The 25,534-nt window shown below is 38.1% G+C and overlaps 2 protein-coding genes across 5 annotated transcripts in view; both read left to right on the top strand.

The window, feature by feature from the left end:
• Positions 1–5,183, top strand: part of PIP4P2 (phosphatidylinositol-4,5-bisphosphate 4-phosphatase 2) — a 53,235-nt gene extending 48,052 nt beyond the window's left edge. For all 4 annotated transcript variants that reach the window (XM_043601345.1, XM_043601346.1, XM_043601347.1 and 1 more), the window contains 2 exons: positions 2,665–2,755; positions 3,610–5,183. In XM_043601345.1, the coding sequence (XP_043457280.1) occupies positions 2,665–2,755; positions 3,610–3,753 (235 nt within the window). In that variant the 3' untranslated portion in view covers positions 3,754–5,183. The remainder of the gene's footprint in view (positions 1–2,664; positions 2,756–3,609) is intronic.
• A 10,660-nt stretch (positions 5,184–15,843) lies between these two features.
• CF2H8orf88 (chromosome F2 C8orf88 homolog) overlaps positions 15,844–25,534 on the top strand; it is a 36,195-nt gene continuing 26,504 nt past the window's right edge. Inside the window, exons 1-3 of the mRNA XM_043601343.1 lie at positions 15,844–15,962; positions 22,633–22,731; positions 24,748–24,821. Coding sequence (XP_043457278.1) covers positions 22,659–22,731; positions 24,748–24,821 — 147 coding nt within the window. The 5' untranslated portion in view covers positions 15,844–15,962; positions 22,633–22,658. The remainder of the gene's footprint in view (positions 15,963–22,632; positions 22,732–24,747; positions 24,822–25,534) is intronic.

The following is a 25,534-nucleotide window of genomic DNA, read 5'->3' as shown; positions in this document are numbered from 1 at the left end:
CATGAAATTGTCAAGCATGGAAACAATACCAAGTTGAAGTGTTGATGTGGGAGGAGCATTGGAAGCTCTCATATAAAGAGAGTAGGGATATAAATTTAGCATTTATTCAAGTTGAAGATATGTCTACAATACAACCCAGCAATTCTGTTCCTAGGAATATGTTTGACAAATTCCTGCATATGTATGTAGGAAATATAAAGGAGTGTTCAAAGCAGCATTGTTATAATAGCAAAAAGTTAAGGAAAAAAAACCCTTGACTCTCCATCAATAGGGAGAATGAGTAAACTGGCACTTCTGTGGTAATGAACTAGATCTCTACATATCCACGTATGAGTATGGAAGAGTCTCATGTAGAGTATTCAGCAAGCAAAAAAGGGCAAGTCACAAACGTGTACTTTAGCATGTGCACATACAAAGTTTTAACAACATGCAAAACAATACATATTGCATACAGATTCCACCTGTGTAATAAATGTATATGAGCTTTTTCAATCTATGCAATAGGTGCTTGTTGGTCATTGCTCTATCCTGGCGATAACATGGCACTTGAGGTGTAGAGTAACAATAGGTTATTTTTTTTTCCTGGGGAGACTTCCCAGAGGTAGTGACTGTAAATTGGGTGATGAAAAATGAGCATGGGTTTTCAAAGGAGAATTCATGCACTGAAATTAATGTGCTACAGCTCACAGAAGAGCTGCTCCAATATTCACTTAGAACCTTTTGATTTATTTAATACAGAATTTTTTTATTATTTAATATATAATTCTAATAAACTGAGTTGGTTTGTAATCCATGGCAGATTACACTGCCAGAGGCCGATACCCAGGTAAATGAGAAATGATAGCCAGCTGTGAGGTATAAAGGCAGGGCAAACCACCAAATGCTTGCATAAGAATTAAAACCAAAAGTAGTCTAAGGCTAAATATAACATAAAGGCAATGAGTCATATGCCCTGGTAACAACATATACTATGCTGACGATGACCTCAGGTTATCCAGACGTTTATGTTTCAGTTCAAGAATTCAGGAATATTTATGATATATATTTGCAATGATAGTCATAACATTTTTAAAAAATATTTGGAACTTAAAGGAAACCATTTTTCTGTTCTGCAAAGTTAACCTGTTTGGAATAGCAACTTTCTAAAGTATGCCTAGCAAGTAATGTATTTCTGTATTTTGTTTATTCAGCATACATTCCTTGAGCACTTATATATGTGCTAATATATTTATGCTTAGGAAACATAGAAAGTGCTAATTTGGCTGTGTGATCTCTGCTGTGCTTGTATCATTTTGAAAATTACAAAAATTAGAAGTATAAATAACTAAAAACTTTTGGATTTAAAACTTCAGTTGATGGGGCGCCTGGGTGGCGCAGTCGGTTAAGCGTCCGACTTCAGCCAGGTCATGATCTCGCGGTCCGTGAGTTCGAGCCCCGCGTCGGGCTCTGGGCTGATGGCTCAGAGCCTGGAGCCTGTTTCCGATTCTGTGTCTCCCTCTCTCTCTGCCCCTCCCCCGTTCATGCTCTGTCTCTGTCCCAAAAATAAATAAACGTTGAAAAAAAAAATTAAAAAAAAAAACTTCAGTTGAGAAGTATGATAATAGTATATGCTTTTATGAATTTCCCATAGGCTTCTTGGAGTATGTATTAAAAGATTTTGAAAAGTTAAATCTCTTTAATCTTGTAATCCTAATTCTAAATATTTATCTTAAGAAAACTAAGGAGAATGCTTAAAAAAATTTTTTTTAAACGTTTATCTATTTTGGAGAGAGAGACACAGACAAAGCATGAGCAGGGAAGGGGCAGAGAGAGAGGGAGACACAGAATCCGAAGCAGGCTCCAGGCTCTGAGCTGTCAGCACAGAGCCCGACATGGGGCTCGAACTCACAAACTGCAAGATCATGACCTGAGCCGAAGTTGGATGCTTAACTGACTGACCCACCCAGGCACACCAAGGAGAATGCTCTTAAATGATGTTTACCTGGCATTATTTACAGTAATGAAAACCCTAAATATCCAGTAGCAAAGAATTGGTTAACTTATGTTATATTCATCCATCAGAATTCCAATTTGAGGATACTTAATGACAGAAAAATACTTATGCTAGGTTGGTAAATTGCAAAAATAAAAAATAAAAAAATGGCTGGAGGAAAATATGCCAAAATACTAGGTGACTAAAGTAATGGGATTAGAGGTAATTGCCTTTATCCTTTTTATTCTTTACTCTGTTTTCCAAATTTTCTAAAGTAAATATAGTAACTGTTATAACTGCAAAAAATCAAGTGCAATTTGCAAGATAGCATGTATTTTCCATCTTAGAATACATTTATTGAAATCTATTTTTATCTTGGAAGATCATTACTGACCATAGTCGTCCTTTTGTGGATACGGTCAATAACCAAGACTTGAACTTTGTTTGAAGCCACAATAATGAAATATAATCAATATAATAGGATAGAATAGAAATTATATAATTAATACAATATAATTTACCATTTATGATTTTAACTCATTAAAAATGACATTTTTATGCATGTTCTTGTCTCAAATGGAAGAAATAAATGGAAGCACATATGTCACTAACACCATAGAAGCAAACTCACAGAGATGAAATGGAGAATCTGCGTGTGAATAATGCTCTCTTTTGCTGTCGTGAATTTTCAGTTCTTCAGTGGGTAGTGCGCTCCCACGAAGACGCTGCTGTGCATATATTACCATTGGAATGATCTGTATTTTCATTGGAGTTGGATTAACTGTGAGTACTACTCTACCTCACTGTTAGAATTCTTTCTTCTCAACTTTATCAGTAGTAAATTGATGAGGCCTGAACCTTCAATGATCCCCAAAGAGCTCCCCAGCATATTAGGCCTGGAAGCTTCTGAAGGCCTGTGGGCAGTCTGAAGCCCACTCCGTGGGCCTGTTTTTAATGGAGCTTGCCCATCCTGCGAAATAGTCTTTTGGGGCTCCTCTAAAGGTTGTTGACGTTGGGGACTTTACCACCCATTTAACAGAAGGCCACTGTTTTTATTTAGTGCCATGGCCAAAGCAAAGGCAATACTCAATCAGCTACGAGGTTCTGAAAAACCATTCTCTTTGTTTCTATGAAGCACACATTTATTATCATTTTGGGGATGGCTTATTTTTAGAGGAGACTGAAGCTACATAGTTGGCATGAGGATTATTCGGTCCCAGGAGAAGGAGGAGTTACTGATCTTTTTTTTGTCTCCATTTACTTCCCATGCTCCTTTGTGTCCCATATTATTTAAACACTCCTGTTGTGTCGTATAACACTACGGAGTTCAGATTACAGATTTAAATACTTAAAGTGGGCTTTTTTGTTTATTTCGTAATAATAATAATAATAAACTTAATCAAGTGGGCTTTTTGTTTATTTCGTAAAATTTATAGTTAATGTAGCTAACAGTATTGTCTTATTAAAATTTACTCTGTCAGTGATAGTCAACAAATTTGACAACTCATAGTTCATAGGGATTTTATGGCCTCCGGGATAGATTTCATAAAAATCGCATGTAAGCCTATACAAGTTCTCTAAGCAATATTTGCTTAAAGTTTTTGATCTTTTATTACTATATTTGCTTTTTATTTTAGGTTGGCACCCAAGACTTTGCAAGGCGATTTCATGCAACCTATGTTTCTTGGGCAATTGCTTATCTCTTAGGTTTGATCTGTCTTATCCGAGCTTGTTACTGGGGAGCCATAAGAGTGAGTTATCCAGAACATAGTTTTGCCTAAGCTCGCTTATGATTCAGTGATGCAGGTGAGAGTATCTAGCAGTTCTTGATAAGCTACTCTGGACATCTTTAAATCATGTATCCTAATGGATCCCATTCTGGTTTATGTATAAAGTTTCAAGACTTTGCGAGTATTTTATGAACAAATGTTCATTGCACTACATTATATGCAAATAGTTTGTTTTGCTGCTAGGGTTTCAAGCTCCGAATAATAAAACTGTGTCTTCATGTTCTTTTACATCTCTTAAAGGTATTTTTGGATTTGTCACCAAACATTACATATAACATCACCCTTTCGTTATTTTTAAATCAGTTATTCCATTACTTGCTGATCTGTGAGTATTCCCAAGGAGGATTTATAAATGTTTCTACAAAAGCTTCACATTTATACTCACGTTTTAATTAAAAAGTGTCAAAATTGCTTGCTTTAAAATCTAAGCAATATGCATTTTGCTTGAACTGCTTACTGTAACTTTAACCTAAGATCATAGTGACCTTATTCAGGAAGAACAATTGAGTGTACCTTCAAAGACTTGACATTCTTATCAGATAAAAACCATTTCTAGATACTGTATGCTTGTTTTTTGTTGTTTGTAGAAAGATACAATATTTTGGTAGTAACTTAAAATACAAGAATGAAAATATTTATTTGTCCACAGTTGGAGATGATGTTGGATAAATGTTTTTTCTCAAAGATCACAGGAGTTTTGTCTTTCATTTTTGTCTGCTTTTTTATTTACTAATTATAAAAGTTCTGGTCTAGATTTATGAAACTTAATGTTAATCATCTGTATGTATTCCTTTATAGATGTTGGAGGAAGTATTTCACATAACATGTTTTATAAAACTAACCATTTAAACAAAGATATATTTACACTGGGTTGCCCTCCTTTTCATTAGATCATAATAAATTTTTCCTCTTTGGGCTAATTATGGACTACTTATATGAGAAGAGAGCCTATGACATTTTACACTAGCTAAAATGTGAAGATTAGAGGTAGTTACTCTTATCATTCTTTTCAAATATAGCTGGTCAGATAGTTACCCAATTTATTCCAGAAAGTAGATCAAAGACAAAAAAGCAACATAGTTTTCTAAGAATTCACTAGGATTTAAGGAATCAGCTCTCGCACTGCCTATCTTTGCAGTTTTGAAAAAGAAATTGCTTAATTGAGAAGAAATGTTCTAAAGCCTTTAATGTAGTAGAATTAAGATGATGAGATGATATGAGTAAATTAATTGGCTATTCAAGAGGGAAGAATAATAAATTAAAGTATTTATGTTCCTGACTAGTATGAAAATGTACTCATCAGAGAATCTGGAGCAAAATACATGTAAACTTAAAAGAGTAAATGATAAATGTCTAAATGCCGTAGCTCAGGATTATATGTACCTTTGAAAATACACTAATAAAGATTATTGTTCAAATACTGCCTCGTTATAGTCCATTTAAAAAAAAAATGGTGTGGGGTGCTTGGGTGGGTCAGTTGTCTGTGCTGACAGCATGAAGCTTGCTTGGGATTCTCTCTCTCCCCCTCTCTCTTTGCCCCTCCCCTAGTCACTCATACACTTTCTTTCTCTTTCTTTCTCTCTCTCAAAATAAGTAAGTAAACATTAAAAAAAATTTTAAATAAAAATAAGATGGTGTTTCCAAAATAGATTTGAGTTATTACTCAAAGGCGTTTTCCTGTTTAAGAACATATATAATGTCGGGGTGCTTGGTTGGCTCAATAGGTTGAGTGACTTACTTTTGATTTCGGTTCCGGTCATGATCCCAGGGTCATGGGGTTGAGCCCCACATCAGACTCCACATTGAGTGTGGAGCCTGCTTACGATTCTCTCTCTTTCCTCCTCTGCCTCTCTCACCTGCTCGTGTGCACTCTCTCTCTCTCTCTAAAATAATAAAAAAAGGAAGAGCGTTATATAATGTTTCTTCATCTAATATTCACTTATATTTTTCTAGTATTTTCATGGTTTCCTTTTAAAAGTATAGATTTAAAATCTATTTATAATGCACTTGGTGTAAGGTATGAAATAAGAATCTAATTTATTTCTTTTCTTAATGGTTAGTTGTACCTGCATTGTGTATTGAATAACCAACGCATTTCTTTGCCACTAATTTGAAACCCCACATTAAATTGTATGCTGCATGATCTTTTTCCTTTTGGAATATAATTCCATGATAGCAGGAACCTTGGTGATCTTGTTCACTGCCTTATCTCCAGCATTTACAATAGTGTTTAGTGTATTTGTGTTCAACAGATTTGTTGTATGGATGAATAAATGATTGAATAAATTAGTGTGTTAAATTCTTATCCCTTGGGTCTGGACTTTATATTTTGTTACAGAATATATAGGTGAACATTCATATAATCTTCTGTTAAGTAAAAACTTTCTTAGTAAAACCCCAAAGCAGAAATCATACAAAAGGATTGATAGATTGTATGATTAAAAAAAAAAAACAAAAACACAAAACACTTCTGTGTGAAAAAAAATATAACAAAAGCCAAAAGATAACTTGTCTTTCTGAATTAGTAAGAAGAGTTAATCTTTGTAATATAGGAAGGGACTAAAGGCATGAAAAAAACTATTCATGAAAGAAGAAATACAAAAAGTAATAACACATAATCAAAGAAAGTGAGTTAAAACATAGAAATACTATTTTTTACCTAGCATATTAACAAAGAATCAAAGAGTGATTAATCCCTGTAATGTTGAGGATAGGAAGAAGCACACACACACCACACACAGTCTTTGATGTAGTTATTCTGTCTCTAGGAATTTCTCCTAAAGGTGTCCTGGATAAAAGAACAAATATATTTCTACAATGATGTTTATCACATTTGTGTTCATACTAGGGATTAAAAGCAAGAAGTCCTTCAATTCAGGAATAAGGGATAGGTGAAATAAGTTATAGTACACTCATAGTATGAAATAATAAGTAGTCATTAACAAAATGATGAAATTTCTCATCTAATTGAATTGGCAATGGCTCGTAAAATATTGTGTGACTAAATCAGGTTACAAATCAATATGGACAATATAATCCAGTTTTTGAAGAAAATGATTTTAGGTGTACGTGTTCAAAAAACTAAGGAAAATTAACACTAAAACATTAACAGGGCTTATTCCTGGGTGATGGAAGATAGTCCAACTTTTTAAAAATTTCTGTGCCAGCTTAACAGTTGGAAAGTTTAAGTTTTGCTCTTAATCAATAGATAAGAATGCCATGTGATGATCACGTTCCATTTTCATTTAGCCTCTTGAAGTTTTAAAATTTATTAAAATCCAAACCAATGCATTTCATTGATAAAATCTTAAATTTTAAAGTTAATCAATTATATATTTAGGCTAAGTCCTTTATGAACTAACATAAATTTTTAATTAAATCCACATTTATGAGACTTTGTACCCAGTTTTAGTCAAAGTAGAGCATTTCTTCCAAAGCCTGGTACAGATACGAAACACACAAAGGGCTGGGAAAATGTTTTTTGCAAGAATAGATCATAGTCACTAATCAGAAAAGGATTCTTTTTGTCCCCTGCTGTCCAAAGGAGTAAAAGATGGCTTAGTTCTTCTTAGAAAAGAGGGAAACAATGGAACCACGATCAATTATTCTTGAGTAAGTCATTTGTGAGTGTGCATATGTCATTCAGAAGATCCTAATAATGCTGTGTGTCAGGTACAGGGCTGGCCTCACAGCACATGCCGTTTAACAGCCACGGGAAGCCTAGAAAGCACATGTTCCCATTCCTGTTTCACCAGAAGAAATTGAGCATCACTCTCTCGTAGATGAGCATTTTAAGTAGGACGGGCATCTGCATTCAAAACAAGCACTCCTGGATGGTTTTGGTGTAGTTTTCCCGGATCCTACTCTTGAAACACTGCCCTATACCATGCACACACATGTTCGCATCCACCTTCTTGGGCATTCACATTTCTTGTATAGAAAAAGCTTTCGTTGGATATGAGTAAATAACACTATTTCCTTTGTTTAGCTTTTGTTTTTAGTTTTGATTTAGCTATACCTGTGCTTGTATGTTATGAAATCATAACCTTGTCCATGTGCATAGTCTCACAAATTACTATAAAATGTAAATTTGCACTTATTTGGTAGGTTTGGTACACATGTAGACATATACCTATATCTACGTATGATATAAGCACTGACGAAAAAACCCCTAGTGTTTACTGATCTGCCTTACATATATGTTGATACTAAATCTCTATGTCATAGTTATCATGACTCTACCACTGAAGAAGTTCAGAGTGGCTAAATAATTAAAGGTCATTCAGCTTATATGAGATGGCGCCCGCTGGAATCAAACAGTCTGTCTGCCTCCAAAATTTATCTGCTTTCCAGTACAGCAGGAGATTTTATTGCGCTTTGCTCTGTAGAGAGTAACTTGAATTTTGTGCCCCCTGCTGTTCATTGTCTGTAACTCATTTGTGGAAAGAAAATTGAAAAATGTTTGCCCTCAGTATGTATTTCACAAAGAATAGAATACTTTTGTTTAAAAAATACTTTTATGAATTCGATGTTATATCCAGCTTTATTTAAGAGCATTTTATGTAACAAAATCTTACATGTATTTATTTTCTTTATCATATAATATCATAAGACTAGCTAGGAATATCACCTACTAACTATGAGGAAATTGACAATGAATTTTAATGTAACTTCTTTTAATATTGATAGCAATATTAAAATGATTGTTAAATAGCACAAGATGCTAAAAACGGATTTGTGAAGGTTTTTAATTTTTAAAATCCATGTTACATGCTTTGTTCCAAATATAAATAAATACTAAGGTTCTTTATATTTTGATAAATACACATATATTTGACTTGAGGTGGAATACTATGTGAAAAGCAGAAAATAAGAAGCTTATATTCTTTTGGGACTGGCCCACAGACTAAGGTATCAGATAAAGCTACAGGTCTAAGAGGTGAGTACGGTTTGTAATTTGCAGGTGAGAATATTTGATCTACCACAGAAGTAGCCTTTTGTGTTTTGACTGTGTAACTAAATTCATCTAAGGTAACTTGCTAAATCTGGTAAGTGGTCACTCACATTTCTCTCCACAAATTAAAAAAAAACAATTTTTTTTAACGTTTATTTATTTTTGAGACAGAGAGACAGAGCATGAGCGGGGGAGGGTCAGAGAGAGGGAGACACAGAATCTGAAACAGGCTCCGGGCTCTGAGCTGTCAGCACAGAGCCCGATGCGGGGCTCGAACCCACGGACTGCGAGATCATGACCTGAGCCGAAGTCAGCCGCTTAACCGACTGAGCCACCCAGGCGCCCCTCATTTTTTTTAATGTCCACATTTGAAATTAGGTATGGCTTTATTGTTAAGATTTTTATTTATTTTATTTTTTTTAACGTTTTATTTATTTTTGAGACAGGGAGAGACAGAGCATGAACGGGGGAGGGTCAGAGAGAGGGAGACACAGAATCCAAAACGGGCTCCAGGCTCTGAGCTGTCAGCACAGAGCCCGACGCGGGGCTCGAACCCACGGACCGCGAGATCATGACCTGAGCCGAAGTCGGATGCTTAACCGACTGAGCCACCCAGGCACCCCTCCACAAATTTTTTAAATACCTACCCTGAGTGGCTTCTGCATATGTGTCAGTGCTAGTGGTTGGCTACAGAGCTTCTGAAAGTTCCCAATGTTCAAATCAATTTTTCTGAAAATCCTTGACGCAGAGCCTGACATTTCTACATCAGCTATACCTTCGGCTTAAGATATTGGACATTTAAATATGGAAAAAATGTGTTACATTTTTATTGGTTTTTAAGCTTTTAGGAAGAGTAAGCTTGGGATACGTGTAGAGAATTCCTTAGCTCATACAATGCTTTACTTTCTTCCTGGCTTTTTCCTGAACACCTGCCTTACTCCTTCCTTTAAAAGATCCTCTCTACCTACCATCTGCCATCTGTAAATCTCCTTTCACTCTCCCATAATCAATGTAGACTTCGGTACCTGGTGTTCATTCTTACCATATGCCCTTGATTTAAGCGTCAACGTGAATGGTAATGCTCTGGTCTGGACTCAGTTCTGATTCCCGCAAGTCTAATGACCTTTACCTCTGCTCCACTTCTGCTATTCACCTCTAGCTGTACAGTGTGCTCATACTTAGAACCACTCCATCTCTAAAGTCTTACACTCAGATGTCCACTCTCTGGACACATACCTCTTCTATTCTTACAAATTTCTCACTCTCTTGGTACCACTATGCATGAATACCACCTTTCAACACTTCCAGTTTCTTAATTATCCTTCCACTCCATCGTCTTCTCTATATTTACCAATGAATCCCACAACCACACAGATTAATACCACTACAGATTTTTAGTTTTCACCTTCAGCTACTCCTCAGCCTTGTGTACCTGTCTCCGGCTCTCTGTGTAAATTTCCCACAGATACTATTTGCAAACTTCAAAGTCCTATAGCCCCTTATCATACTTTCCACAGGAGACCCCCTTCCTCTCATAGCAGATGATTTATCGTAACTGTTCTTTCCTTTGTCCCCGCCCTCCACCTACCCTCTAGATCCATCCCATTCCCTCTTTCCTCCTCAGGGAACTCACAATATCTTGTCGTTATTTCTATCCATCTAGCTGCCCACATCAATAACTGGCCTCAGCATTTTCCCTTCTCATTCTCCTACCCTTTACAGTCCACCTGGTTTCCTTTGTTCTCTCAAATACATGCGCTTCTCTTCCTTCGTGCCCCTACCTACCTTACTTGTGGCTCTCATCAGCAGGGCCTGGGGGACCGTAAACGTCTATGCAGTGACCTCTCTGCTGCCGTTCTTGGTTTGCCTGCTACCTGTCCCTCTCCTTGACCCGTGTTAAACAGTTACTTGGGTGATTCTTTTCCGAACACACATACAATCTTATCATGTCTAAAGTCCTTCATGTCTAAGTCCTTCAATGTCTCCCTGTACCCTTTAGGAGACAAAAGACCATACTTCTGTAGCCTAACACTGAACCACTGACTCAAGCAGCGCCTCATATTTTGTGTTTCTGCAGTACTGAATTACTAGTGTTTTTTGTATTCACTGTTGTTCCATTTCTGTATGCCTTTGGACATGTCCTTCTGGCGGCACGGCATATCCCTAAGTTGGTAAACTCCTTTTTATCCTTGGAAATCCTGCTCAGGCATTACCGCCTCTAGGAACTCTTCCATGGTCCCTCTTCCTCCTGTCATCCCCAGATAGAATTATTTCCTTTACAACTTCTGTGCTAAGTATACACTTCTAACTACTGCATATACCACCCTCTATATTTTACTTATTAGTTTACAGGTACCCTTAAGACTGTCTTTCTCATCTTGCCGATTGTTCCTCGGTCATACTGAGTCTTATCTCACTTTGTCTTCGTATCCTCAGCGACTGGCATCTAACAGCCACAGGTCTTCAAAACTTTTTTGGTGGTGGTGGTGTTTTCCTGAGCTGAGATGAATAGAACCAAGTCTCTATGGTTTTTCATGTATTGCTGTCATGATGATGTGTATGTGCGTCTGTGTGTATATGTATCCGTACAATGCTTTGTAAATGTGGAAGAAGTGAATGAGAGGCAGACTACTGGCAGGAGGCTAGTAAGGAGATCATTTCGTAAACGCTCCATGATTGCTGCCCTATTCAGCTTTTCCCAACTCTCGAGGCTAATAAGTAGTACCACGCAGGCACACACGTACACACTGGGAGTGCCTTTATCTTCACCATTAGCTTATTGAGTTAGAATTGTGTTTGTGAATCTGCGACCTCGCCAGATGGTACATTTCATGAAAGCAGGTAACCGGTTTGTGTGTGTGTTATTGGTGCTCATATAGGGTTTTATTCACTAAAAGGAAGGTACTGTGAATAAGATATGAAATGTAATGGCAACAAAAACCTCTACTTACAATTAATAAAAGGCATTTAATTGTGAGCTATTATCTTTCTAATTGGGATTCCTATTTCCACTCTTGTTTTCCCTCAATCCGCTCTCCAAACCTTTTTTTTTTTTTAAACCAAAGTGAGGGGCGCCTGGGTGGCGCAGTCGGTTAAGCGTCCGACGTCAGCCAGGTCACGATCTCGCGGTCCGTGAGTTCGAGCCCCGCGTCGGGCTCTGGGCTGATGGCTCAGAGCCTGGAGCCTGTTTCCGATTCTGTGTCTCCCTCTCTCTCTGCCCCTCCCCCGTTCATGCTCTGTCTCTCTCTGTCCCAAAAATAAACGTTGAAAAAAAAAATAAAACAAATTTAAACCAAAGTGAATGTTTACTTAGAATGAGAGAAGCAACGCAATGACAACCAGTTACAAATTTTAAAAAGCTGACAAATGCCAGGCATTAAAAAAATCCTTAAAAATATTTAACTGCCTGAACCACCCCTCTACTTAACCTATATTTTTAACTTCGAAGTATTTTTTTAAAGTTGATTTATTTTGAGAGAGAGAGACAGAGACAGAGAGAGAGAAAGCAGTAGAGAGGTAAAGAGAGAAGGAGAGAGAGAATGTTAAGCAGGCCCGACTCCAGGCTCAATCCCAAGAACCGTGAGATCATGACCTGAGCTGAAATCAAGATCTGGACACTCAATGGACTGAACCACCCAGGCGCCTAACTTTTATGTATTTTGATTGACTCTTCCTTTGAAAATTTTGTAACACATTTTCTTTGTGAAAGTAAATAGTTTGCTAATATCTTCAGCATAGTTGATCAAAATTTTTTATTATTGAAAATTTAGAGAAGTTGATTTCAATCATAACTTATTTAGTAATAATATGTCAGTTTTTAGTAGTGCTAATTTTGGGGAAATCTGTGGAGTTCCTTATGTGAGCTTAGTGATTACAGAACATTTCAAGTTTTTCTTGATCAGTGTGATTAACCTTAAATATTCTTGAAATTACTCACTAACCTGTTGCCAAGCTGTTGTCATAGAAGGGTATTATCAATTCTAGACTATCCTTGTAGTTGCTACTCTACTCTAGAGTTGAGTTCTCTACTCAAATCAACAAGAAATTTTTTCAAGTTTAAAGTTTCAGTGTATTTATAGGATTCATTCCCCTTCAATTACCAAAAAAATTTGGAGTCTATTACTTCTATTTAAAATGTGTCTCGGGGCGCCTGGGTGGCTCAGTCGGTTGAGCATCCGACTTCGGCTCAGGTCATGATCTCGCGGTCCGTGAGTTCAAGCCCCGCGTGGGGCTCTGGGCTGATGGCTCAGAGCCTGGAGCCTGCTTCTGATTCTGTGTCTCCCTCTCTCTCACCCTCCCCCGTTCATGCTCTGTCTCTCTCTGTCTCAAAAATAATAAATGTTAAAAAATAAATAAAAATAATAAAATAAATAAATAAATAAAATGTGTCTCAGGGCACCTGGGTGGCTCAGTGCCTCTTGATTTCAGCCCAGGTCAGGATCCCAGCGTCATGGAATGGAGCCCTGCATCGTGCTCCACACTTAATGTGGAGCCTGCTTCGGATTCCTCTCTCCCTTTGTCCTCTCCCCCGCTCTCACACTGTCTTGCTGTCGTGCTGTTTTTGGTTTGATCAAAAAAAATTTTTTTTCTTCTGGTTCACTTTTTTGTCACAATGATTTCTGTTGATTTCATATAGTAATATATACAAACTAATTTTATTGTGTGATATATATAAATGTGTATGTTATATTGTTAAATATATTCTTGAAGAAGAAAACTTCTGTTTTGACTACAGATGAGAACTGAATCCTACACTTATAATTTTCTACATCTGGGGGTTGGAAAGATTTGACTCCATTGTCCACAGACTACTGGTGCTCCATGCCTCTGACCCTGCACTTTTTAGGTTCTGATGCCAGGTAAGTTGTCTCAGTAGGGGTAGGAGTATTCCTGGAAGCTATTTCTACATCCAAATAGCAATAACTTGGGGGGCGCCTGGGTGGCTCAGTCAGTTGAGCGTCACACTTTGCTCAGGTCATGCCACGATCTCACGGTTTGTGGGCTTGACCCACAAATCGGGCTCACTGCCGTCAGCCTGTCAGTGTGGAACCTGCTTTGGATCTTCTGTCCCCCTTTCTCTGCCCCTCTCCTGCTAGAACTCTGTCTCTGTCTCTAAAACATTTAAATAGCAAAATCTTAACGTTGCATGAAAGTGCTTCTGAAACCACACCTTTTAAAAAATGGTAAATCCTATCACATTAGTGCCCCACAGGAACCCTTCAATGTTTCCCATTGCTCTTATAATAAAATTAAACCTCCCTACTGGAACCTACAAAACCTTGTATGCTTTTGGCTTTTCCCATCTCTCCAAACTCATCTTCAAGATTCTCTTCTTGCTTTTTCTCTTGTCCAGCCATACTGATTTCATATCAGTTTCTGAATTTTGCCAAATTTTGTTTTTCTTGCCCCAGGGCACTAATATCTAAATTTTGCTAACCTAGACACCTTTTTTCCTAGTCTTCTTCATCAGCTTTAACGTGTACCTGGATGATCCCTTTTCAGAGAGGTATTCCTTCTTACCCTATTCTAGACAAGCTTTCTTTTGCCTTTACACAACCTCCTTTGGATGTTACTTGTCTTTTGAGTTCTCTAAATACTTCTTCCAGAATGCATGAATTTTCTCAATCAACCTCCCTTTCCTAATATTCCATTATTGCCCATTAAATGCCTATGACATATGTGTGTGTATGTATATAGGCATATGTATGTATGACTATATATTTTCTGTATTTATAAAATAGCTGTTTGGATACCTCAACTTAAATATCCCATTATAATATATTTATGAGTCCCACTCTGAATTGATCATTTCCCTCCCCAAATCTGTTCAGCCTCTCGCATTCCCTACCTTATGTTACCACCACCTATTCACTTGTTTGCCCAAGTCAGAAACTCACGAGTTACCTAGATTCCCTTATTCACCCTTCCGTCCAATCTGTCACTAAACGTTGATTTCACTTCAGCAGCATCTCTCAGATCTTCGCTACTTCTAGGACATAATTTCTTACTGGAGTCATTGCAAATGCCTCCCAGGAAGCCTCTTCTATTTAACACTGCTGTATCCCCCTGCCCTCAAAATCTGCCCTCCATAATGGCTGTCAGAATGATCTCGCAAAATACTCAAAAGGACAAACTAAGAAAGAGTTAAGACCTAATTCATGTCCTCTCCTGTTTCATTTCCCCACTATCCGTTCCCCAGCCCCAGCTACCCCACACTGGACACTTTGCCTTGGGCACTTCCTCCCCTCCTTTCCTGCCTTCTTTCCTCGGGCCAAATGCAACACACCAGGGGCCCAGCTCTGAAAACCGCTCCGACGCCCTAGCCCTAGCCCCGAGTCAGGTACTGCGCTCCCAGCCTAAATCTACTCCTCTGGCACAGTACTTAGCACGCCCCCCATCCCCCCCAAGTGCCAGCTAGCGCAGGCGCCCACCGGGTTGTGAGCCCGGGGACGACCAAACTACCCCGTTCCCCCCGGCAGCCGCCCCACGCCTCCTGCCTCCTGCCAGCACCCAGAGGGGCGAAAGAAATGAAAGAATAAAGGTGAAGACTGAAAATAAAAGATTCGGATGGAGGTGCTTCAACCATTCTTGGTCTTTGGGGACGGCAGTCTGAATGAGATTAAGGTAACCGTTGCTGGCAGCTCGAATCCTAGCAGGACTCGGCGGGGAGAGCGGCCCGCGCCGTCGGGGCCGGCCGGCAGCTCTGACGCGGGAGGCCTCGCTCACAGAGGCGGCCTCGCTCACAGTCGCTGCCTGGAGCCCGACGCCCGCCCGGCGCAGGCGGCTCGCCTCGCGTCTCCCCGTCTCCGGCGAGCAGGGCCGCCGACTGGGGTCCCGGAGGCTGTTCATGCGGGCGCGCCCCGTCCAGGGCGAGCCTGCCAGCACCTCGGAGAGGCCACCCCCGGCCTCCTCCGCACTGCGCGCGGACAGCCAGAAGCCCCGCTCGCCCAGCACGCCCGGGAGGCGCGCGCGCTGCCGGCTTAACGGTTCTGGCCCCGCGCGGCGGAGCTCCGGACCCGGCCCCGCAGGCCCCGCCCCCGCCCCCGCCCCCGCCCCCGCCCCCGCCCCCTGTCCGCCTCTCGCCCCTCGGAGCCGCAGTCGGCCCCGCCTCCGCTGCCGCCGCCCCCGGCCTCGAGCGGACGCGCGGCGGGAGCCGTTCCCCGACGGGCAGCGGGGCGCTGGGCCGCCGCGTTTGGGTTGAGCGCGGCGACGCTGCTGCCCCGAAATCCTCCCCGATCTTGAGGCGGTAGGTGGCTGGGGAGGATGAGCAGATCTGGGGGGTGGGGGCAGAAGTCGGGCCCGGGGTGTGAGGAGGCGGTGGGCGCCCTCTCCGAGCTCGGACCCCGGGAGAGTTGTGAGGGAGGGGGTCCCCGGGGTCGGGGGGGACAAATCCGGCAAGGCCCCCCAGGGCCTCCTAGGTGGGTGGTAGAGTGCTAAGGGGGCGAGCCCGTCGGGAGGAAAGGGTGGTGACTGTTGTGGGAACACCTGGCGTAGGGCGAGGGGCCAGGGGCCCAGGGAGAGTTCCGCTGGTGAGGGCATAATTAAAACAAAAAACAAAAACGCCAGAAAAAAGTAAGTACATAGCGCCCTCTGTCCCAGGACCTGGTCCTTGGTGGTGCGATGGTTTGAAGACTTTGTCCCCCATACCCTGGCACCATCACTACTAATTTGAGGCAAATTTCAACAGTAAATCAATAATTAATTAGATTAAATTACAGACAAGAAAAAAGAAAGCCCAATAGGAAAAAGAGAGCCAAGAAACATATATACGGTTAATTCGCAGAATCAAATGGTTCGTGAAAGTAACTGAAGGTATTTCGCAGAAGTTGTAAGTAAAGATACGCCATTAAAAAAACCTGAGATATAATTGACATCTAACTAGGTTTCAGGTTTACGACATAATGATTCAATATTTGTATCAAGAGGTTTTAATTACTGATATTTTAAGCAAAGTTAAAGAAAAGGACAGTTACATCAGTTATGACCACAAGCGCACGTTATCTGGACAGTTTTTATCCTACCTAAGTGTTAAATTTTGTTTGTATTACAAGGTACATCACAGACCAAAAAGTTTTTTTTTTTGGTAAGTTGTAAAGAGAAGGTATGAAATGGAAAGTATTTTATGGAATGCTCTCTCCTCTTACAACTGTTTGATAGTTTAAATTTTTCTCTCATTTGGCAGCTGATTTGTGGAATATAAAATATCCTTTATCACCTAAGTCGTAATCGGTTTATGTCTTAACTCCCCTGTATTTCCTTTATATTATTTTCATCTCTCAGTTTATCAGTCTGTGCTGTTTACTTGCAAAGAGCATTTGGTTTCAAGGAATCCTAACTTAGCATAATAGTATTTTGAAGTTGAAAATTGAGATTAAATCCTGTCTGATTATCACATGGGACATATACATGAGGTAGATGAAGGCATGGTCTTTCCACTTCTCAGATTATTTAATTTTATATGATTGTATTTCTTTTTGTTTTAATTCCAGTGTAGTTAACAAAGTGTTATGTTAGTTTCAGGTGTATAACATAGTGATTCAGCAATTCCATGTATTACTCATTAAGATAAGTGACTCTTAATCCCATTCACCTATTTCCCTCATGCCCCTGCTTCACCTTCCTTCTGGGAACCATTTGTTCTCTATTTTTAAGGGTGTAGGGTTTTTGTTTTTGTTTTTTTTAATCTCTTTTTTTTCTTTGTTCATTTATTTTGTTTCTTAAATTCCACAAGAGTGAAATTTTGTATTTTGTGTTTTTCTGACTGGCATATTTCGCTTAGCATTATACTCTAGATCCATCCATGTTGTTGCAAGTGGGGGGGATTTCAGTCTTTTTTATGGCTGAATAATATTCCATTGTGTGTATATGTGTATATATAAGCGTATGTGTGTGTGTATATATGTATATATATCACATACTCTTTATCCATTCATCTGTATGATCTTATTAATTGCAGCAGAATCATCAGCATTTTCTAAAGAAATAGAGAATTTAGATTGGAAATTATTAGTATCCAGCTTCTAAATACAGTACATAGTATTTTTCTTAAGTTGTGACCTGTGGTAAGTTTGGCACTGTTATACCATGTCTACAGAATAAGGAAAGCATAGTAATCATGTAATTTATTTAGTATTCTAAGAAAAATTATAAATTGAGGAAATGGAAATTATTTATATATGCTAGTTTATTCAGCAAGTCTATTTATGTATAAATGTTCTAATTCATTAAAAAAAACCCATATACGCAGTGTCCATATGGAATAGTAGAGAGTCCTATGTCTTTCTTTTACTTACCAAACATGCAAGTTTAGGGACAAGGGCATGAACTTTATAGTTAAATCCTCATTTTTGCCATATATATACTAGGTGATCTTGAGAATCTCTCTTCTTTTTCTGAGCATCAGGTTTTACATCTGTAAGATGACTAATAGTGATTCTCTACAGTACTTAATGTGTGGCTCAAAATGAAATAACATATGTAAAGCATTTAGCATGTAATAGGACCTCAAAAATGGAGTTTTAATAAAAAATCAATGGCATACGTTGCATAGTAAGATTATGTCCCAATTGGTCTGGGACATTGGTGGGTCCTTGGGATTTATATTTAGTTTGAATTTTTTTTTTTGAACAGAAAAGGAACCTAAGATATACTTTAGTATTGCTAGATGTAGAATAGCAACTGAAGCTTCCTGACATGGCAGTTGGCTTTTTGAGATGATTTGTTAACTATGTGTAAACTTGAAAAAAACAAACAAAACAAAACTATTCAGTAGCTAGTTCTCAGCATGTATTAATAGAATGAAAATTTTGAGACAGTGGATCAAAATGCTTTTTTAAAAAATATACCACAAAGCTATATATTCATAGTTTAAAAGACAACTCTATGATTGGCCAGCTACTTGTTATCCAGTGTTTTAAGTACGATTTTTTTGCTTCTGCAAGTGTTGTCCTTTGTAACAGTTGATACCATAAAGGCCTGCCCTAGGTAGTATTAGTAGCTTCAAAGGAAACTTTTGGAGCTCTATATTGGGTGAGTGAAGCAGGCATTAGTTTAAGATTGAAGTTATTTTGTATAATATTTTTGTAGTTAAATCTTTATGATTTTTGACCTAAACTGAGAGTTAGGCTTTGGTTTGTGGAGTCCTGTCCTTCATAGATTTCAATCCTGTGATTCAGTTTTTCAATAATAATTACTGTAATAATTCATGTAAATACTTGCCTTTTCCATTAATAACACTGTTTAAGACATGATGCTGTTGTATACTGTGAATTCCAAACTTATTCCCTATGATGTCAGTGTCTCTATATAGAAACAGTTTACTTAAAAAATTAAATGCTATATGACATCATCTTTTCTCATTTCCTTAACTGATAGGAATTTACGTATCTGGAGCCTTTGCTATATTTTTCCTACTATAAATTGAAAGGGTGGGCGATACTAAAAGATCTTTTATTTTTTGTTTATATACTTGTGTTGCAAAATCATATAATAGTTCTGTAACTCCCCAACTCTTGAAAATCCCTAGTTTGAATACCGTGGATTTGCATTGCTCAGCAACTGGAAAAAACTTTACAACCTATCAACTCAATTTCAGCTGAGCAGTGAAAAACAAGAAAGTGTGTGCCAAAGTACTCTATTGTATTCTGATTCATTAGTTTCATATGGGAAACAGGATGGAAAGTTACTACATGCTAGTATTAGGGTCCTAATTAAAATGTCTAGGATAAACATTAAATAACACAACATTAGATTGCTTTTTGGTCCTTATTTAAGATTTTCTTTCCACATAGAAAATGTTCAATAAATATTTGTCTGAAATATTTTTTTGCTACATATGCTTATAAGATTTTTCTTGTTTCCTATTATATCAAAGTTGTATTGCCAAAAAGTATGGACGGCATGAGTTTTGTTTAGAAGGTTGCTAATAGCCATGTTGAAATACCAGTTAAGAGACACATCGCAAAAGCTCCATAGGTAATAATGAGGAATACTAGCTGGCTCTCCAAACTTCAGGAAAAAAGTAACTGTTTTTGCACTTAGTTATCAGTGCTAACTTTGAGAAGTTGTTTATAAATTTATGATTTTAACATTTGAGTAATGTCTAGAGCCATTTTTTTTTTTACTTATTGTTTAATTGAAATCCAACTTAGTTAACATACAGTGTAATAATGATTTCAGGAATAGAATTTAGTGATTCATCACTTACATATGACACCCAGTGTTCATCCCAACAAGTGCCTCCTTAATGCCCATCCCCCATTCAGCCCATCCCCCCACCGAACACCTCTCCAGCAACCCTCAGCTTTTAATCTGTATTTAAGAATCTCTTATGGTTTTGTCTCCCTGTTTTTTGCTTCCCTTCCCCTTTGTTCATCAGTTTTGTTTCTTAAATTCCACATATAAGTGAAATCATATATTTGTCTTTCTCTGATTGACTTACTTTGCTTAGCATAAAATGTCCCGAGGCATTTATAAATAGGTAAAAGTATGTTTTTGGAGCTAACAGGGAGTTATTAACCCTATTATATACTTAGGGAAACAGTTATTTAGGTAATGATCTGCTTAAAATCATATGGTTGCATTTGTCTTTGGATAAGCAGATATAAAGTCAGGTGGAATTTTATTTTTAGTTTTGTCTTAATAGGCATCATAATTTGAAAAGCTATATCCTATTCAGGCATCAGAAAGTTTTAGTTATATTTAGAAGGTATTTAAATTTATAGATTTATTTAGTAAAACCAATTATGTTGCAGGTACTATGATACGAAGATAAGTAAGATACAGTTTTTTTGGTGTCAGCTAACTCGGTCTAATCAAACACATGAAATAGATTTACTGTGGTACATTTTAGAATAGTTAATAAAATACAGTAGGGGTCAGTGGAAGAGGAAAAATAAATTATTGTTATTTTACTGTCAACTATTTGTTAGGAACTAGAAAGCTTCATGTGAACTATTTTATTTAACGTTACTGTTGAGACATGAGAATATTTTCCAAGCAAGTAACTTGACCTTGGTCTTGAAAAACGAATAGCACTTTGGGAGAAGAACAGCAGGGAGAGTGAAGGAACTCCAGAATGTATAAGTATAGGGTAAAACCAAATAACATTTGTGAATTCAACAATCTATTAAACACCCACAGTGTTCTAGACACTGTACTAGACACTGGTGATAGACCTGTGTGATAGAACTGTAATTTAACAGTCAGGTAAAAGGTAATTGCGACGAGTTCAGTAAATACCACATTGGAAGAGGGTAGATACAGGGGTGTTTTGTGAGCACATAAGGGTACGAACCTGTTCAGTTCTGCCTGGGTATGGGGTGGAAAATGGTTGGGGAGATTCTTGATTCTTTTTGGCCAGAAGCGTGAACATGGCATGCTATCGCTTCCTAGACTCAGGATCTTGGGCAAGATACGTAATTTCTCTAAGCTTGATCTGTAAAATTAGTATTATTGAAAAATAATGAGGCTAACATTTATTGAGCTCTTACTGTGTGCCAGACATTGTGCTAATACTTTATACATATAATTTAGTTTTCACATCAAACCTAGGAGGTAGAGGCTATTGTTTTCCGTAGTTATATAACTAGGTGCTGGAGCCATAATATTAACAACAGGTAGGCTCACCTGAGACCTGAGATTTCACTCTTCATTGTGCCTAATTGATAGAGTTGTTCTGAATCTTAAATAACGTAACTTAGGTAAACAGTTTACTCTGCATGACACATGGATGTTGGCCTCTGTTTCTATTATGAATAATCCAGGAGGTGATGAGGAACTGACGTTTTCTAAGCAGGTGTGTGTATGTAAAGGGATCATAGTTTGGAGAGAAAGAGGTTATATTTACCCATTTGTTCAGCACCTACTTTGGATCCAGTCCAGGTACTGTTAGTTGCCAGGGAAAGGGGGTGAATGAAAATATTGTTCCTCAGTTACAGAATCTGCTCCTCACTTTTGCCAAGTATGGAAGACAAACAGCCATTATGTAGAGTACAATGTTCTTAATGCCATGATGTGGGCATAATCTCTGTGTTCCAGGAACATAGGGAGACAAGGGAGTTTTTAAATCCCACTGAGTGATCAGGGAGATGAATTCAGAGTTATTGTGGAACCAAAAGAGTAGTGGCGAGAATGAAGAAAATAGATTTGAGAAATAGTTTGGAAGTAGAATGGACAGGAATTAAGAGACTAATGGTGTGGAGACTTTTATTTTAGATCTTATTTAGCCAAAGTTGGTCTGAGGGAGTTGGTGAAGCCTTAAGGACTACAGGAGGACGAGCATCTTTGGAGTCAAAGTAATGAATTTGATTTTGGATATGTTGAATTTGAGGTGTCTGTGATAAGATATAAATGGAAATATCTTTAGAAAAACAGAACTGGGATTTAAAAGAGAGGTAGGTGCTATATGTATAAATTAGGGCATGTCTATCACGTAGATAGGTAGTTGAAATCATGAGGAGAGTAGATCAGGTCAACGAAGAGGATCGAAGCCAAATTTGGAAGAATTCCTGAATTTCATTGGAGAAAGGAAGAGGAATAAGCTAAGGAAGTTAGAAGAGGTAGTCAAAGGTATAGGAAACCAAAAGAAAAGTCAGGCAAGTTAAAGGAGTAAAATGTCTTAAAAGAGGGAATGTTCCATCGTGACAGATGCTATAAAGATTGTCACGTATTATTTTAAGGGCTTGTGATTTTTTCCACCTTAATTCCTTAACTTATAAGGTGTAGGTATCTTCAAATGAGTGTTGTGGTTTTATATATATATAAATATATATAAATATTATATATAAATATAATATAAATATATATATTTATATATATATACACACACACACATATATGTATATATGTATATAAAATTTGTTAAAGCATTTTGATTATCTTGTCAAAAAGATCAGATGTCTTTTTCCCTCTTCAAGTATGGAACTTCAAGGTCTTTGTGATAATGGAAACCAAAAAATTGATTGGTAAACCGCTTCAACCAGCAAGACCTGTTCGTCATCTGACTTCTCCCCCTGGTAAGTAATCTCGGGTATACATCTTTAGAGATGAATTGGATAATGGCTAAGTAGTATTTGAAAGGCAAACTCATATATAAAGTGATTGTTTATGGTGGATAGAGAATAATGAAAACTAATGGTCTCCTTTGAAGAGTTTAAAAGTATTACCAAAGAAAAAGAGTCTTACTAGTCTCCCACTGCATAGGCTACCAGACCAGCAAAGGTAGGAAGAAGAATAGGTCTTGCCTGAGAAAGACTGTATGTATTTATTTTCATGTCTCGTTTTCATGGTTAACTGGCTTCTGCTTAAAATGATATTCCCAACCCAAATTGTGCCCGGTGATTATGGTCACTGTAGAGCAAAGCAATCATGAGGGAGAGAGAATTGGCCTTTAAAAAAAAAATTCCTAACTGCATATAAATGAATGAATGGATGAATTAATTACTGAATACAGGCAAAACAACAGTTACAGGTTAGGGCTATACTTGAGTTGGAACATACGGTATTATTTTTCGGAAAATCTAAACAAAAATTTCTAAAATTAAAAATTTCTCTTTTGCTCACAAAGCTAGGATTTGGGGCAAATTCTTAAAATACTTTCCTTAATTGGAATATTAACCTTTTAGTGTTTCACTGTTGAAAGAATGGCCTCTACTAACTTAGGGGTGTGTGTGTGTGTGTGTGTGTGTGTGTGTGTGTGTGTGTGTGTATACACTTACACGTATGCATTTTTAATCAATTAATTATTTAATTAAGTTAAATATTAATATACAAATCTATTTCTCACCATCCTATCAAAATACTCTTTGGTCCATCTTATTAAAATACTCTTTGGTCCATGTGTTCAACTGAGTAACTTGCTATTCAGAAAAAGGAAAAAAAAAATAGCTCTTTTGTTGGGTGCAAAGATGAAGGAGAAAAGATAGAAATGGCACCAGTTCCTCAATCTTCTGTTTATTCTCCCATCCTTGGTTCTTACAAGGAAGATGGTCTCTACTTTGGTCATGTTTCTTCTGAAGATGGCTGTGTGACTTAAGACAGACAAATGAAATTAAGGAATCTTCTGGACCATAACTTTGGCAGTGTTGATGCCATGTCCCCTCTCTCTCTCTCTTTCTTTTAAATGTTTATTTATTTATTTTTGAAAGAGAGCACGAGCACGGGAGGGGCAGAGAGAGAGGGAGACAGAATCCCAAGTAGGCTGCATGCTGTCAGCACAGAGCCTGGCACCGGGCTTGATCTCATGAACCATGAGATCATGACCTGAGCCGAAATCGAGAGTTGGACGCTTAACCCACTCAGCCACCCAGGTGCCCTGATGCATCTCCTTCTGGTGTGCTGAAGAAGCAGTTGTTTAGGATCAAGTCTCAGATTTTCTTGTAAAGGGAAGGGTATAAAGCCATTGGCAGCAGCTCCTTCTGTGACCAGCCTTTTCACAGCACCTCTCACTCCCTCGTCTGTACAGATGCAGTTTTTTGTTCATCCTTTCCCTCCAAGGCCCTTGTAGGGGCAAAAGGTAGTGGGCTCATCTCTCATTTAATTATATCCTCTTAAGATCCAGAAAGGAGTGGGTTTATTGGGTGGAAAAGCTTAATAAATCAGAAATTAATTTTGGCCTTTTTCAATATACTTCTTCTGTACTCCTTAACTAGCTCACATCCCCCCAAAATTGTTTTTAAGATCCAGATAGAATTACTTCCTTTTGCGAAGCTTTCTTCTATATCACAAAGCCCTAGTATCTTCTCTGTACCTCTCAGATAACTTGTTTTTATCATAGTAATTGTTTATGAGCTTGTTTCTCAAAACAGACCATGAGCTCTTTTATCTCTGAACTCTTTTCACACTTACATACCCATTCCGTAACATAGTGGGTGACATTTCATAGTGTTTTATAGTGTTGAATGAATGTTTGTTGAGTAGAGGAACCATCAGAAAATATTTCAAAACAGTGCCTAGAATATTTTGGGCACTTAAGGTTTTTAGGTTGTGGTAATGGGTATTTAATGTAGTTTTCTTTTTTTCTGTCCTAATAGGAGCAGTATTCCCTTTCAACTTTCAAAACGAATATCCATGCAAAACTCAGTGCTTACAAAGCGGAGTTAGCAGAGTAAGTCCTAGAAATTATAATAAAATGAAGCATTGCAGACTGGAAGGTAACATTTGTTAGATGGGTATTTTATGCCGGGCACTGTGCTGGGTGCTTTATATAGTTTTTTTTTTTTTGGAATTATTTTTGAAATTATTTTTTAAGTTTATATATTTATTTTGAGAGAGAGGGGTGGGGAGGGGCAGAGAGAGAGGGAGAGTCCCAAGCAGGCTCTGCACTGCCAGTGTGGAGCCTGATGTGGGACTCGAACTCACAAATCGTGAGGTCATGACCTGAGCTAAAATCAAGAGTTTCATGTTTAACAGACTGAACTACCCGGGTGCCCCATGCTTTATATAGTTTTTGAAATTATATTAAAGAAAATTATACCTGTTGCCCACCATTTCCAAGCCTAAACATTTTGCTATATTTGTTTGTTTTAGAAAATGTTAAAGTAAAAACCTAAATAAGATAATGTTCAAAACCCTCTATATCCCTCCACTATCTCATTTTCTTTTTTTAATTTTATCTTATTTTATTTATTCTCAAGTTAGTTAACATACAGTGTAGTCTTGGCTTTAGGATAGAATCCCACCATTTCATTTTCTTCACACCCTCCTCTTCTCACTCCACGTGTAGGTATGTGAGAATAGTTCTCATTGTGCAATGGAATCTTATTTTCTGCCATCCCCAAGCATCGCATTAAGGGTGTGCCTTGGGACTTGTCCTGGAGA

Source organism: Prionailurus bengalensis, chromosome F2 (genome assembly GCF_016509475.1).
Source record: "Prionailurus bengalensis isolate Pbe53 chromosome F2, Fcat_Pben_1.1_paternal_pri, whole genome shotgun sequence".
Classification (NCBI taxonomy): domain Eukaryota; kingdom Metazoa; phylum Chordata; class Mammalia; order Carnivora; family Felidae; genus Prionailurus; species Prionailurus bengalensis.
Note: the sequence above shows the minus strand (reverse complement) of the source record. Positions and strands in the feature narration are given on the sequence as shown.